At 51.7% G+C, this 14,795-nt stretch overlaps 1 protein-coding gene across 6 annotated transcripts in view; it reads left to right on the plus strand.

The window, feature by feature from the left end:
* Window positions 1–14,795, plus strand: part of PHKA1 (phosphorylase kinase regulatory subunit alpha 1) — a 71,571-nt gene that overhangs the window by 50,787 nt on the left and 5,989 nt on the right. For 3 of the 6 annotated variants that reach the window (XM_048863401.2, XM_048863403.2, XM_048863405.2), the window contains 9 exons: window positions 4,945–5,039; window positions 5,767–5,906; window positions 6,983–7,139; window positions 7,754–7,833; window positions 8,234–8,312; window positions 8,423–8,552; window positions 10,802–10,903; window positions 11,530–11,645; window positions 13,567–13,605. In XM_048863401.2, coding sequence (XP_048719358.1) covers window positions 4,945–5,039; window positions 5,767–5,906; window positions 6,983–7,139; window positions 7,754–7,833; window positions 8,234–8,312; window positions 8,423–8,552; window positions 10,802–10,903; window positions 11,530–11,645; window positions 13,567–13,605 — 938 coding nt within the window. The remainder of the gene's footprint in view (window positions 1–4,944; window positions 5,040–5,766; window positions 5,907–6,982; window positions 7,140–7,753; window positions 7,834–8,233; window positions 8,313–8,422; window positions 8,553–10,801; window positions 10,904–11,529; window positions 11,646–13,566; window positions 13,606–14,795) is intronic. The other 3 variants (XM_048863402.2, XM_048863404.2, XM_048863406.2) reach the window with 1 other exon arrangement.

Consider the following 14,795-nt stretch of genomic DNA (forward strand, 5'->3'; position numbering starts at 1 on the left):
GTATTACAGCACAGCAGTGAAGATGTGAAACTCTCCCTGTGGCTCCCTTCCCAGCCACCCAGAGCTTTCTCTGGGCCAATGGCTGCAGGCTTCACAGCCGTGTTGATTATGGAGGGAAGAACGATACCCACAGGGGCGGGGCGAAGTAGCCCTGGTGGTAGGGCTGGCCCTCGGTCCTCTGCTGAGCAGCCACTGGGGCCTCTCCCGCAAGGAGGGGCAGCTCAGATATGCGTGCTAGCGTTGTCCAGTGGACACCTGCCTTCCAGTCCTGACTCTGACACTGACTTCCTCTGTGGCCTTGGTCAGAATACTTACCCTTCCTCGTTATTTTCCCCAGATTAGAGGGGGAAGCTACTGCTCCCCTGTCTCACAGCAGATCTGACTGTTGGCATTTCCGTAGCTTGTTACATATATTCACCAAGCGTTAGTGTCTGACAGAAGCACGGGGGAGGTGGCAGAGGAGCTCTGGGACTCAGGGTGAGCAAAGGGCACTGAGCAGCGGGGAAGAGATGATGTAATGGTGGGGAGGAGAGATGAATAAGAAGTGAGCAGGCAGGATGGATTCAGAGTTAGAAATGGGACGGCTGCATTTTCCAATCTTTCCCCCGTGTTCCATTGGCCCCCTCCATCGCCATGCAGTGCAGCCCGGTGTCTGTCATGCAGCCTCACTGATGTAGCATAGTTTAATTTAGCTGGGAAGCTATTGGCTTTACCTGGCTTCCTGAGAAGCCCAGGGCATTGGGCCAACCTCTACCATATCTGCGTAAGTCATAGGGCTACAGCTGTGAGCTAGTTAAAGATGTGTACCCTGGAGGAGCCTGAACAGCCAGAGCAACGCTGTCCAGATGAGTGTGGAGCACGGTACCTGTGCTTTGAGTTCTCCTGAAGCAGTGACCTTCTCTGTCCGTTGGTCTGTTAGCGTTACGGGTCTGGTTGTTATGTACTGCTGAGACAGGAATGATGTTCGCAGCTCAGTGCCTCCCATGGCAGGGTGAACAGTGCCTGCATCAGACACTGGTGAACAGGCCACAAGGAGCAAACCCAAATTGGCTGGGGCAAACCCAAATTTCAAGTGGGGAGCCAAAGGTCTTTGCCACTTTCTGGCTTGTTCAGAAAGTTCTCGCCCTGAAATGGCAGTGCTCTTATGGCACATTCTGGAGTTTTCACACTGCAGAAGTGCAGGGATGCTGCATGGATGACACCAGCATACAAACAGCATGGCAGAGCTGTGCAAGACGCTGGAATTGTGCATAGAAATGCCCTTAATGGGGCATGTTCCTCACACTGTTTCCTGGTGTTGATCCTTGCCCTCTTGTTTGTATTGGGAGGTGGCATCTTAGCCCCACTCCTGCCTCTGCACTGGCCTAACCTCCTTTGTGAGCAGCTAAAGCCTCCTTAGGCCCAGAGCTCTGCAGCATCCCCTGCTGGCTGGCCTGATGAGCATGCAGCATCTGAACCTTGGGTTCTGTAGGGGTTTGCTACGATTGCAGCCAGCGGTGGTGCAGACCGTTGTACCCCAGTGCAGCTTAATCTAACTTGAGGCAGGAGTACACTGAATTGGTGCAAACAATAGCTTTGCCTGTCTGCACTGGTGGCTGGTCCCTAATAGCTGGAATTGGGGCTCTGTGTAGATAGAGCCTTATTTAAATCTGGGTGGGGCCAGGAGCAGAGCTAGCCTCCCAGTGCCTTTTCCCTTCTCTCTGTCCTGGTCTCGAGTTCCTCCATGGCTGGCACAGGGTAGGTCGGATGCAGGGGTTCTCCTGTCTGTCTCTGATATGGTCACCGATCAGGTTCATAAGGAGTTTCTTAGGCTACTGCCTTAGAGGTGGTTGGGGCTTTTCCCGGTCTCTGAGTGGGTCTGTTGTCGTCCCCCCCCGCCCACTCACAAAACTTAATATTTCTGCTGCTAACAGAGGAAGCTGCTTCACTGGACACCTTGTCCCCTTTACATCCCATCCTCCAGACACTTCCTTCGCATCTGTCTGTCGTCCCACCATTTGTCTGTCGCTGCCAGAGGTGTGCTGTGCGGCTCTGCCCAGGCTGGGGTGCGGAGTGCTGAGTGACAGCTGTGTCACGATGGAGTCAGGCTCACAGCTGCCAGAGCTGTAGTTCCTACCATGGTTGTAGTCTGGACTGACCACATCAGAAGCCCTGCCTATGCTACAGAGGTTATCATGTTGCAAGCATCCCCATCTCCCCACCAGCTGCCTCTTGCCTGTGTACACTGAACCTGTTCATCTGTTGATACCCTGTGTGGCTTTGCCTAGAACAGAGTTCACTCAAAGAGTTTGTCTGCACTAAGGAAATGTTGTACCCATTCTTCAGCATCCATGCAGTTGCACTGCCAGTAGCACGGATGTACATGCTAATGCATGTGAGCCTCAGCTGATGCTCGTATTTACATCTCTGCAGAGGCACCATTGCAAAAAGTGGGTACAGAAACATCTAGTGTAGATGCCAACTCGTCTGCTCTAAGAAAGGAGAGGTTGGCAGCAGCCTTCTGAAGTCTGTCAGAACCCTTACAAACTGCTGCTTCCAGCACGCCTCTCATTTGCAAAGAGACTGGGACCAAATTATGTGTAACTCTGTTGCCGAGTTTTGTGCCAGCCCTGCAAAGTTCAGGGCTGTTGCATGTTTTGATAGCATGGGTATAATGTAGGTTGGGTCCAGCCTAGACAGAGGAGACAGGTTGTGTTCACAATGGGATTGAAATCTGGAGTGGAGATGGGTCCACTGACCACATACCTAGGTAGGCAGGTGGAGAGTTTGAAGTGGGTTCTCAGTCTGTGGGTCGCAACCAGGTGCCACAAATAGAGCTGGGCAAAATTCTTTGGCTGCATCATTTATTTGCTACAAGATGCAGTTTTGGCTCGACCAAAACTATTCACAAATTGGGGTGGAATTTGACGAATACTTTCGAACAAAAGAAAATGAAGACTGACTTATTTTTGTTAAACTTTGTTTAGAAATTTAGCTATGTTTTTAAAAAAAACAAAACAAAACAAGGAAAATTCCTGAAAACAAAACAAAAAAAATGAAAAACAAGGACATTTTTTGTTGCAGGTGAAATGAAACATTTTGTTTGACCTAAAACATACATACCTGTATAGAGAAGTTTTTCAGACATTTTAGGCGTGGCAACCAAAACATCTATTGGTTGTACCCACGCCCCAGCTGTAGTCGTGGCCACTGGGCCCTTCCCACATAGCTAAATGGCAGGAGGGTCCTGGCATAGAACAGGTTGAGGACTGGTCCATGAGCACCATCTAGAGCAGTGGTTCTCAAACTGTGGGTTGGGACCCCAAAGTAGGTCGTGACCCCATTTTAATAGGGTCACCAGGGCTGGCTTAAACTTGATGGGGACCAGGGCTGAAGCCCAAGGGCTTCAGCCTGAGGTGGCAGGGCTCTGGTTATAGGCCCCCTGCCTGGGGCTGAAGCCCTTGGGCTTCTGCTTTGTTCCCCCTCCCGCACCAGGGTGGTGGGGCTCACGTGGGCTCAGGCTTCAGTCCCACCTCCTGGGTTGTGTAGTAATTTTTGTTGTCAGAAGGGGGTCGTGGTACAATGAAGTTTGAGAACCCTTGATCTAGAGCAGAGATTCTCAAACTTTTGTATTGGTGACCTCTTTCACACAGCAAGCCTCTGAGTGTGACACCCCCCCCCCTTATAAATTAAAAATGCTTTTTTATATATTTAACACTATTATAAATGCTGGAAGCAAAGCGGAGTTTGGGGTGGAGGCTGACAACTTGCGACCCCCTCCCCATAATACCCTCGCAACCCCCGAAGGGTCCTGACCCCCAGTTTGAGAACTCCTGATCTAGAGCATGCTGCCAGGATGCTGCTGTAGCAGTTTAACTATTCCAATCCTGTTGGTCTGTAACCACTGGGAGAAGTTAAATGTAACAGTTACAAGTCATGACTCTCTGCTCTTGAGTTAACCCAAGTGTTACAACTGACCAAAGACTAACTGCTGTGTGCGTGAGACATGGGGCATTGTCCAGGCTCAGTGCTCACTGTTAGATACAACAGGTTAAAAATCTACAGAGAAACCTGATTGTCCTGATCAGCTCGTTTGCACTTCCTTTCTCAAGGCTGGTGGCACTACAGTGAGCAGGTAAAGCTAATCTGCCTCTAGAGCGTTATTAGTGTTCTACAGAAATTAACCCATGAAGGTAAGGTGGGTAAGTATTAACTGCTTGGCTTCCCCATCTGTAAAATGAGGGTAAGTGACTTCCCCAAGGCTGCAGAAGGGTCGATGTCAGAGTCAGGCTTTGAGAGTTCCTGATTCCAGTGCTGCACAGCTGTTGTTAAAACCTACAGAGTAACACCTCCCTGTGTCATGGCCAGCATGCCCCAGCTGCCATTCTTCTCCTCCTGCTCTCTTCTGCTGATCTAGCCCCTTGTTAAAGCTGGCCTGGGAAGACCCTCTCTCATCAAGCTGCCAAAGAGCCACTTGTTGTAACTCATAGGGAAGGCTGCAGAGCGCTGCCCTCTCTGCTCGCTCCCTGCTAGGCCTCCAGTGTGTGTGAAATCTCTGGAGCATTAAGTAGGTCTCATTTGCTGGATTAATCAAGCAATTAACTAGTTGATAAAATCCTACAGTGTTTGAAGGCCCATGTAATTAATCTTGGCTGCAGCATATCCTCCCAAGTGTAAGCCCTAGTCAGTCAGAGTTCTAATGCCTTGCAGCCTCTACACAAATTTCTAAGAGATTAGAGGATATTAAGCAGCCATCAATTCCCCTCCCAGTCCTATTCACCTGGGGTGGGGCCAGAGGACTGTGCGTCCCTTCTAAGCACAGTAGGCAGCAGCACTCACTGGAGGCTGTGAGTTAACAAGGATTTAAAACTCTCCTGAGCAGGGCAGGGCCCCAGATACTGTGCTGGGTAAATTGCAATGTGCTGCAGTTTAAAGCCTTCCAGAATAAACGTTGGTTTCTTGCAGATGTCAACATGTACATCCCATCCAAGCTGTTCCAGGCCTCCCAGCCTTCAGTGCACTTGCTGGGCTCCACCCATACACCCGAACAGGACAGCCAGGTAACCCTGAGCTGGGAGCAGGGTGGGTGCTGGGGGCGCTGAACGCATTCCGGCTTGAGAGTCAACTGTCTGGCTCCTAACAGTATCCAGTGTGCCAGCTAGAACGTACACAGACTGCTGCCCTGGGGTGGAGCAGCAGAATCCAAGTGGGGAAGTGGCCTGGGTGTCACCTGGGAACAGCTAGAGACATGGATAGTTCTGTTAGCCAGCTGCTCTCTGCAACCCTGTGACCCACTAGCTGCAGGAAACTCGAGAGGGGGAAGGGGGCAAACTGTAGCAAACAGACGAGAGGGTAGAAGCCCTGGCCTCGACAGAGCAGGGCCCACTGGGGAAGAAGGGAAGTGCTGCTGCTCTGGTATGTAACATGAGGGGGCAGTGGAGGTAGATCTGCAAGGCATGGGTGTGGAGCAGGAATCTGCTCACACTAGAGAGGAGGATAGGTTGGGTGGGGGGTTATCAGCAGAGCATCCTGGCTCAGAAGCCAGCCCTGGGCTGGGGTCCTCGCAAGCAGAGTGCTGTCCCAGCCCCTAGCAGTAGGGTGGGTCCTGCTTAGTGGAGACGGCAAAGACGTTGGCTGGTGCCGTGGCTTTAGCCAGCTTTAGAAGAAGGCATTAACCAGGGAAGAGCAGAGCCAAGGACCAAGTGGGGTGCTCTGGGATTCTAGGGGAGGGGTTGGGACACCAGCTAGAGCTCTAACATGGAACCCAATGACCACCTCCTCCTCCAGATTCCCTCGCTCCACACCATGGTGAACCTTCCTCGAGACAAGGCTGGAAACGTGGACTGCAAGGCCCTGGTGGATCAGCTGCGAGAGTGCCCCACCCTACAGGAGCAGGCTGACCTTCTCTACATGCTCCACACCCTCAAGTAGGAGTGTGGCCGGCCCCCAGCCTGCATTACCCAAGAAGCCCTTTATATTGCTTTGCTCCTGGCTTTATTTTCCTGATCATGGCATTACCACCCGCAATGAGAAGCCTAGGTGTTGCCCCCTCAGGAGAGGCGAGATGGGTAGCTCCCTGTGTTTCAGCCTTTATAACTAGTCTGGGAAATGTTTGCCAGATGGGAGGCTGGCGTGAGTTTCTGAAAACATGCCCTTGGTATGGATTCACCTCTTAGCCAGTTCGAAAATGATCACAGCAAGGTAGGGCTGGCAGGGACCTTGAGGCCATCTAGTCCAGCCCCTTGCTCTGAGGCAGGACCACGTAAACCGAGACCGGAGGTGGGCAAATTATGGCCCGCGGGCCACATGCGGCCCGCGGGACCATCCTGCCCAGTCCTTGAGCTCCCAGCCGGGGAGGCTAGCCCCTGGCCCCTCCCCTGCAGCCTCAGCTCGCTGTGCTGCCAGCACTCTGGGCTACAGGGCAGTGAGCTCCTGCTGGGCCCTGCAGCTGCGAGAGCCGCCACCACACATTCCTATGGGAAGCAATTTAATACACTACGCCGCCCACCATACAGTTCTGGAACCCCGATGTGGTCCTCAGGCCAAAAAGTTTGCCCACCCCTGACCTAGACCATCCCTGAGGGGGTTTGTCAAACCTGTTCTTAGAAACCTCCAATGATAGGGATCCCACAGTCTCCCTAGGTCACCTGGTCCGGTGCTTGTGTTAGCACCTCTAATGAGATCTGGGTCTTGTTGTGCTGGGCACTGCACATATAATAAGAGATTCAGAATTTGCTGTCTCTAAAAGGATTAGTTAGGTACAGTTCTCAAGAGCTGGTGCATCTAAACAGGTAGCTCCATTGCGTTCCCTCAGCCCGGTGCATTGCTGAGCATGCTTTTACTAGCCAGGAGAGCATCCCCCTCCGTTGGAGTGTTATTGTAGTGTTTATGCTGAGCAGTCATGTGTTGCTATGTAATGGTGCTGCCATAGAGTTTGTGGGGGCTGGGTAAATAATCCTGCTCACGTAGTCTTTGCTGTGACCTGGCATCTCCTTGAACTCAGGGGGCTTGACTGGGACATGGAGATCGATGGCCAACCTGGTGCTACGGTCAAGGACCTCCTTACTGAGCTGTATGTCAACGTCGGAGCTACCCGACAGTGGGCCCTGATCCGCTACATCTCCGGGATCTTGAAAAAGAAGGTGGAAGCTCTTGATGAGGTGAGGACTGGGCACAGGGGCCGTGCTCTGATCCCTGGCCTGGCCTGTGGGAAGAGGCAGCGAATGGGCAAATCAATGCCTGACTTCACAAATACCTCTGAGAAACGACTTACCCGTAAGAGTCCGCCGCATCTAGAAAGGACCCTTTCATCTGGAGAGGTGACCACTGAAATGCCAGACTGTCATTCTTATTGTTTGCCCACGTCATGGCAAGTACAAAGGTCGCTTTGATTTCTGAGATGCCACAGGGACGTACTGATTTATGCGCTCACTTAGAAGTACGTGGCCTGAATGTCCGTGGCTCCGACAGCTGGAACGGGGAGTGCTGGTCCCTGCTAAAAGCTTGGCCCATCATGGTTTGGATTTGCAGACTGTACAGAAAATCCCGCTCTAGGGGCTGGGGAGAGGATAGGATCTCACACCAAGCTGAGCCCAGTACAATCCCTGCAGTGAAGATGGAACTCTAGAAAATAGTCCATAAGCCACACTGTGTATCTGAGAGGTGTGCGTGAAGCTCTCGCTGGGAGGGAGGAAAGGAGCGCGCCTGTAAGGCCGTGGCGGCTCTTTGGCTATTAAGCATCCATAACCAAGTGCATGATGGTATCTCTGTCTAGGCCTGCACTGACCTCCTGTCTCATCAGAAGCACTTGACAGTGGGGCTTCCTCCAGAGCCTCGGGAGAAGACGATCTCTGCGTGAGTTCAGCTCCTTTTGCCTCAGTGTACCAAGGCGGCCGATATCATTGCATTGATCCGGGGGTCAACTTTGAGATGGGGTGGGGAGGGAGAACATAACAGATGGTGAGTACCGTACTCTACCAGGCTCTGCCCACCTTTGAGGCTCCGCCTCTGCCTGCCCATGGGAAAGAGGTCACTGCTTTCCAAGGCTGGATCTGTATGAGCTTCCTTTCCCCTGAGCCTTGCTGGCTGTGCCCATCGTGCTGGACATATTGCCCCACCTGCTTTGAGGTCACTATGTGGGGGCTGTCTAAAGTCAGGTGAAGGGGCATTAGCCCTGTGTTGAGGGGTTGTAGATCATACCTTCCCTGTGTCTGCATGTACTGGGATCTCCTCTTTATTCCCATTGTCTCCTCAGCCCCGTCCCGTATGAGGAGCTCACCCGCCTGATTGACGAAGCCAGTGAGAAGAACATGAGCGTCTCGATCCTGACTCAGGTGACAGGTGGTTCCCGGACACCCTATCAGTGCCCTCACAGGCCAGAGGATGCGCCTGTCCCACTGGTGGGCTGCCTTGTGACCTGTGTCTCCTTGCTTTTCCCTTTCAGGAAATCATGGTCTACCTGGCCATGTATATACGTACCCAGCCTGCCCTCTTTGCCGAGATGTTCCGCCTGCGCATTGGGCTTATCATCCAGGTGATGGCAACGGAGCTGGCACATTCCCTGCACTGCTCAGGTACCAGCCCGAGTCCACTGTCCAAAGACAGATGAGACAGACAAAGGGTGGGAGCATCCCTCTAACTCCCAGCCTGCGAGTGGCTGACCGGGGGCCCCCAGTATACAGAACACCCAGGCTTTGTTGCATGTTGCCTCACAGCTGGCATATTAGCAGAGTGGCTGCCTTTTTTCTAACACAGACAACGTGGGTGAGGTGTCTCACCCCAGCCGAACCTTCCCCAGGCAGGAAAGGGCTGTGACATCAAACTGTCCCTCAAGCTTTCACTGCAAGACCTCTGGAGTATCTAGGGAAATCTCCATGAGCCCATGTATGTGGGCACCTTGTGTCTGAGTAATGTGATTATACCAGTGGTTCTCAACCGGAGTCCACAGCCCAGTTAGTACACAGCTGCAGCCCAGCTCAGCTGTGTGCTAAAGGCCACGGGCTCCGGTTGAGAATCACTAGTATAATTGCATTACTGGGTTATATAGTCAACTTGTTGTATAGTAGTATAGCCAATAAAATAAAGCTTCTGGGGAAAATGTGAAAGGGAGATATGTAGCTAGTAAAGTTACTAAGTGCTTGATAGTACTAAAAATATAGCAAGTCCCTGCTCACCAGCTCGGCCACTTTGTTACTTTTTTTTTTTTTTTTTTCTGTTTAAAAACTTGGCTACCTGCTCAAACAGGTCTGAATCCTCACTGTGCATTCAGCTAGCGTGTTGGGATCCTGAGAGAGATTGGGGTGTGAGAACAGCTTTGTTTGATTTTTGGGTGTTGTGAAACTGTTCCTCACTTTGAAGGGACACAGTCAGCCTAAGTTACGCTTGGATTGGGAAACTATTGGCCCTGCAAGTGTTACAAGGAAATGCCGAAGACCAGAGTGGAGGGACAACACAGAGCAGTGGCTCTCAACCTTTCCAGACTACTGTACACCCTTCAGGAGTCTGATTTTGTCTTGTGTATCCCCAAGTTTCACCACACTTAAAATCTACTTGCTTACAAAATCAGACAGAAAAATACAGAAGTGTCACAGTACATAGTTACTGAAAAATTTGACTTTCTCATTTTTTACCATGTAATTATAAAATCAGTCGATTGGAATATAAATATTGTACTTACATTTCAGCGTATAGTATATAGAGCAGTATAAACAAGTCATTATCTGTATGAAATTGTAGTTAGTACTGACTTCACTAGTGCTTTTTATGTAGCCTGTTGTAAAACTAGGAAAATCTCTAGATGAGTTGAGGTACCCCCTGGACGAACTCTGTGTACCCCCGGAGGTACACGTACCACTGGCCCAGACATAGGCCGGGGTGCGGGACTTCAGAGAACCGGGTTCAATTCCTGCTGTGCCACAGACTGTGTGTGACCCTGGGCAAGTCACTTGGGCCAGGTTTGACAAAGCTACATCATTCAGAAGTGTGAAAAAATCCAGCCCCCTGAGTGCCATACCTATTCCAACCTAACCTCCAGCAAAGATACAGCTAGGTTGACAGAAGAATGCTTCCATCCACCTAGTGACTCGGGGAGGAGGTGGTCCTACAGTCATGGAAAAACCATTCCCTTACTGTAGGTTACGTCTATGCTATGGGTTTATGCCGACATAGCTACGGTGCCATAGCTGTGCTGCTATAGTCCCTGTAGTGTAGATATGCCCTTAGTCTTTCTGTGCCTCAGTTCCCCATCTGTAGAATGGGGAAAATACTCTACTTCACAGGTTTGTCATGGGGAAAATACAATAAAAATTGTGAGGTGCTCAGAGGTAATGGGGGCCATATAAGTACTTTGGATAGACTGATCCCAGAAGAACAAGTTTCTCTAAGCATGTGCACATTTCACAGCATAGTCAGTTCCCCTGTTTCCCGGATGGTTTTGTGGACTTTTTGCACAGTGACTGGAGGAGAGGGTGAGGGGAGTGGAGTGATTTGATTTGGCCAGGGGCTGTGAGGCAAGTATAGCACCTGCACTATTCTTCCCTCCTGTATCTGTAATCAACTGGACATCAGGCTGACAGTATCGCTTAGCCATATATTTTTTCTTCTGGGGAGGCAGAGCAGGATGAGAACTCAAGTGCTTCATTAATAAATCCTGGTGTGCAACTAATGTATGGAAACACCTAGATTCACTTGTGCCCCTCGAGCCAGGAACCTCTTACTAGAACTTCCTCTAAGAATCCTCCCTTCTCCACTAATGATGTAGGTTGGGAGGGGAAGGAGGTGACCTTGTTGGCAGTGTCTCTTACAATTAATCTCTGATCTCTAGCTGAAGAAGCCACCGAGAGCTTGATGAACCTCAGTCCTTCAGATATGAAGAGTCTTCTACACCACATTCTCTCTGGCAAGGAGTTTGGAGTGGAGAAGAGCGGTGAGTCTGTCTGATTAAGCTGAAATCTTGAAGTGGCTGCCTCTAAAATGATGCTGAATGTTCTTGGAGATGAAACTGTACCATAACCACACTCTGGTCTAGCCTTAGTCTCATTTCCAGCAACTCAGAGGTGTCCATTCGTCTGATGTCCCAGGCACGTGCATCTCACCATAACTTATTCAGGGATGCAGTGTCCTTCACACACCAGTGCCATGGCTGTTGGCATCCTGAGAGACCCTGGTCGTTCATCCTCATTGCCCATTGCAGTTTGGGCTGCCTGAACACATACAGGCGTGTGTCTGAGCCCAGTCCAGAATTCAGTATTAAAATAACTCCACCCCACGTTTGGTGGTAAAACAGACAGGTCCTGCCAGTGTATGGAGCGGGCATCAGTCAGGGATGACAGGACAGCTACTGGTGATAGAGGAAACTTCTCCTTCTATGGCAGTAGTTCCTGTAGTTCTGGGCTTCTGAAAAGGTTAAAGCAGGGGCACCCCAGGTCCTGCTCGGTGGAGGTGCTATAAGAAGGGCCTTGGGAGCACGAGGTGCCCTGACTGTCGCTGAATCTGTGTCCTCAGAGCCCTGGCAGTGAATTCTGACCATGCCTGTCCCCTCCTCCCTTGCAGTGCGTTCTGTTGATTCAGCCCTAACCCCAGCTATTTCCATCCGCGAGGTTGGCGCCGTCGGAGCAACTAAAACAGAGCGAGCTGGGATAGTGAAGTTGAAGAGTGAGATCAAACAGGTGTGTGTTGGTGTGGGGGAGGTGGGTGTATGGAGAGGGGCTGGGATGTTGAGGGGGTTGGGGTTGAGCTATGTGTGAGCTGGCTGGAGTACTGGGTGGGGCTGTGGAGGACATTGATTGTGGGTAGCTGTGGGATGGGCTGTAGGCAGGGGCTTGGTGATTTTATTGGTATATTGATTTTGGTTGTGTTTCAGAAGGCAATAGGTGGAGAAGCTGTATAGTAGCAAGGCATGTGTGCACCCCTCTGCTGGATGGGATGAGAACTACCCAGCTGTCATGGGCCTTGTCCTGCTAACCCATCCAACCCCCCCGCCCCCTCCCCCAATCCTCTGCCCTATCCAACTGCCCCCTGTTTCCCGTCCACTGACTGCCCCCCTTCCCCCGAACCTCCACCCCATGCAATTGCTCCCTGTCCCCTGACTGCCCCTCGGGACCCCCTACCCCTTATCCAACCCCCTGGCCCCGGCCCCCTTACCATGCCGCTCAGAGCAGCATGTCTGGTCGCCGTGCTGCCCGGCCAGAGCCTGCCATGCTACCCTGCATGAGCAGGCAGCCCCGCTGCCCAGAGCTCAGCCTGTGCAGCGGCGTGGCTGCAGGGGAGGGGTGACAGCCGGGGAGGGGCCAGGGGCCATCCTCCTCAGCCAGAAGCTCAAGGGCCAGGCAGGACGGATCCGTGGGCCAGATGTGGCCCACGCCCCTTAGTTTGCTCACCTCTGTGCTAACAGCTACTGAGAGTTTCTCCTCTTAGCTCAACTGGCAGGAGTGGGGACTGCCCTTCTGTAGCGAGATGATCAGGGCTTTATCGCCACCATTGGCAGGAAATTCCCAGTAGCTAGCATGCAGCATCGTGTGGACACCTGTTCCTGGTGTGCTCTGGTAGCTCTCCAGAAAAGTGCTGGGTTTCTCCTTGTCCACCTGACTCTGCGGGCCCACTCCTGTACCTTCCCCCTGCATGCTTGCTAGTGGGCTGCTGAGTCAAGCTTAGGATTTCTTTGAGATGGCAGTAATAGAGTCACTGAGCAGACATTTCCAGGGCTACTCTTTAATCCTGCGTCTCCCTGGGCCCTTGGCTCCAGCATTGCATCCAAAGTATAAATAAAATGAGGAATCCTGCATCCTGGGGTATATGTCACGGTGAAACCTGTGATGCATCTGTCTTCTGTGTAACTCTGAACTCAGCAGCCTGGCAGCTTGCTGTGCTCCTGTGCGAGCAGGATGCCACGAAGGGTGGGGGACAGCACACAACATGTGCTCCGCTGGTGACTCTGTTGTAGGGCTTGTTTGTGTGGAAAGCCAGGTTAGCCCGAGGTGTGAATCTGGAACAATGTTAAGTGCACTGATGTGTGCGTTCACACACCTGTGGATTTCAGTTTAGCTTAAGCTGGCTAGGAACAGAATTAAGTTAAACTGAAATAAGATTGTCAATACAAACCCCTGGATGGTCTTTCCCATGCAGATAGACCCTTAGATTAAGAGGAGAAACCAAACGAGCAAACATGCAGGTTGTTCTGATACAAGCGTCTGCTCTTTGAGTGTAAGTGGAAAAGCCGTGAGGACTAGCGGTGAAGCTAGGCTCGTAAGAGGAAGGATGGTTCAGTGGTTAGGGCACTGAGCCACAGGACACCCAGATTCCATTCTCTGCTCTGCCAGAGCAAATCACTCAGTTCCCACGTGTACAATGGGGATATGGCCCTGCCCTGTGGTTAGCGATGGAGCCGTTCTGAGGAGGGCCATAGAAGTACCTTAGACAGAGATGCAGGCCTCGGAGTGAGGGAGGTGGAAGGGAACAGAAGTTGTAAGTTATATAGCTAACTGCACTGTGGTTACCAGCCAGACTCTTCCTTGAGCTGTGGAATGCAGCATATCTGTATTGCTGCCCCAGTCACATTGTCTGTATCGTGATCTCCTTTTTATCTTTCAGCAACTGGATAAACGTAGGCAGTCTCTGAGGGACAGTAAGGTGAAACCACCAATGTTCTCTTCAAGCCTTAGCTTATTTGGCAACCTTGCGCACCCAGAAAGCTTCTGAGCATGCATGAGCTAACGGGCTTGTTTCAAGCCATAGCAAGTGAGCTGCCTTCCCCTATGACAGCTTAGGGTTTGGGGCTCAGCTCTCCAGCTGGAGGAACTGTGAGCTACAGTTGGGTCGCTTGAAGGACCAACCAGCAAACTACAGGCCAGAGCTGTGAGCAAGAGGCTCTTGGGTGAGGTTGTGACTGTGTCTTGTGTTCCCTAAGCTTTAGTCCTCGGCTGGTGGTGACTTGTGGCCTGGGAAGCTGTGAAGAGCAGATGGAATCCAGTGTTGGGTCTCTCTGCCCCAGACTAATAGCATTGCCATTCTGGGACCCAGTCTGGGAACTCCTGTGGTTCTCTGGCCAGGGGTCAGCCAGGGGTCCTGGTGGGGCTGGGAGAGGAATAGGAACAATGGACGTACCATAGTACACAGTGCTGGAGGATCAACGGTGAGGAGCACTCAGCAGGCCTCTGACCCGCTTTTCTTCTCAAAGCTCTTCCCAGGACCCCTCCAGGGGATAATCTTTGCTAGAGAAGATCACTAGTCTTAGCCAGCTGTTTTAGCAATGCAGGCCTGGCCTACAGGGGGAAAAGGGGTGGGGGGAGACAGAACAGAATCCAAACGATGGTGCTTTGTTCCATGCTGTGGGACACACTGGGCCTGTCTGCATAACCACAGATGTTTAACTTGCTAGAACACACTGGGTCAGGAAGCTCACTTAGTTCATTGCAGTGAAGCTAAGTAGGCAGCATGTCCTGTAGTTAACTACGCTGTGCCCAACAGCCAGACTATACCTTGCGCTGTGGAATGCAGCACAGCCCCTAATCACACTGCAGGACTCCTGTCAAATAACCCCACCAAGCAAATCGACTTCTGCTCTCCCTTCCCAGCTGCCTGATAGAGCAGTAGGGAACGTGGCTCCCTCTGAATCCCCTGCTGCCTCCTGCCCACTCCCGGGCTGTCACTCTGGGATGGGCTAGCTACTGCTGCAGTGCTGATGTGATGAGCTCACTGGCTCTTTCCAGGCCCTACCTTAAATAGCCTCTAGCTGGGATACTGTAAGCCTCTGTGCCTGAGTAGATCTAAACCTCCAGGACCACCCCCTCCGCATTAGATTCTAACCAGGCTGAGGGGCT

This window comes from Caretta caretta, chromosome 9, assembly GCF_965140235.1.
Source record: "Caretta caretta isolate rCarCar2 chromosome 9, rCarCar1.hap1, whole genome shotgun sequence".
NCBI lineage: Eukaryota > Metazoa > Chordata > Testudines > Cheloniidae > Caretta > Caretta caretta.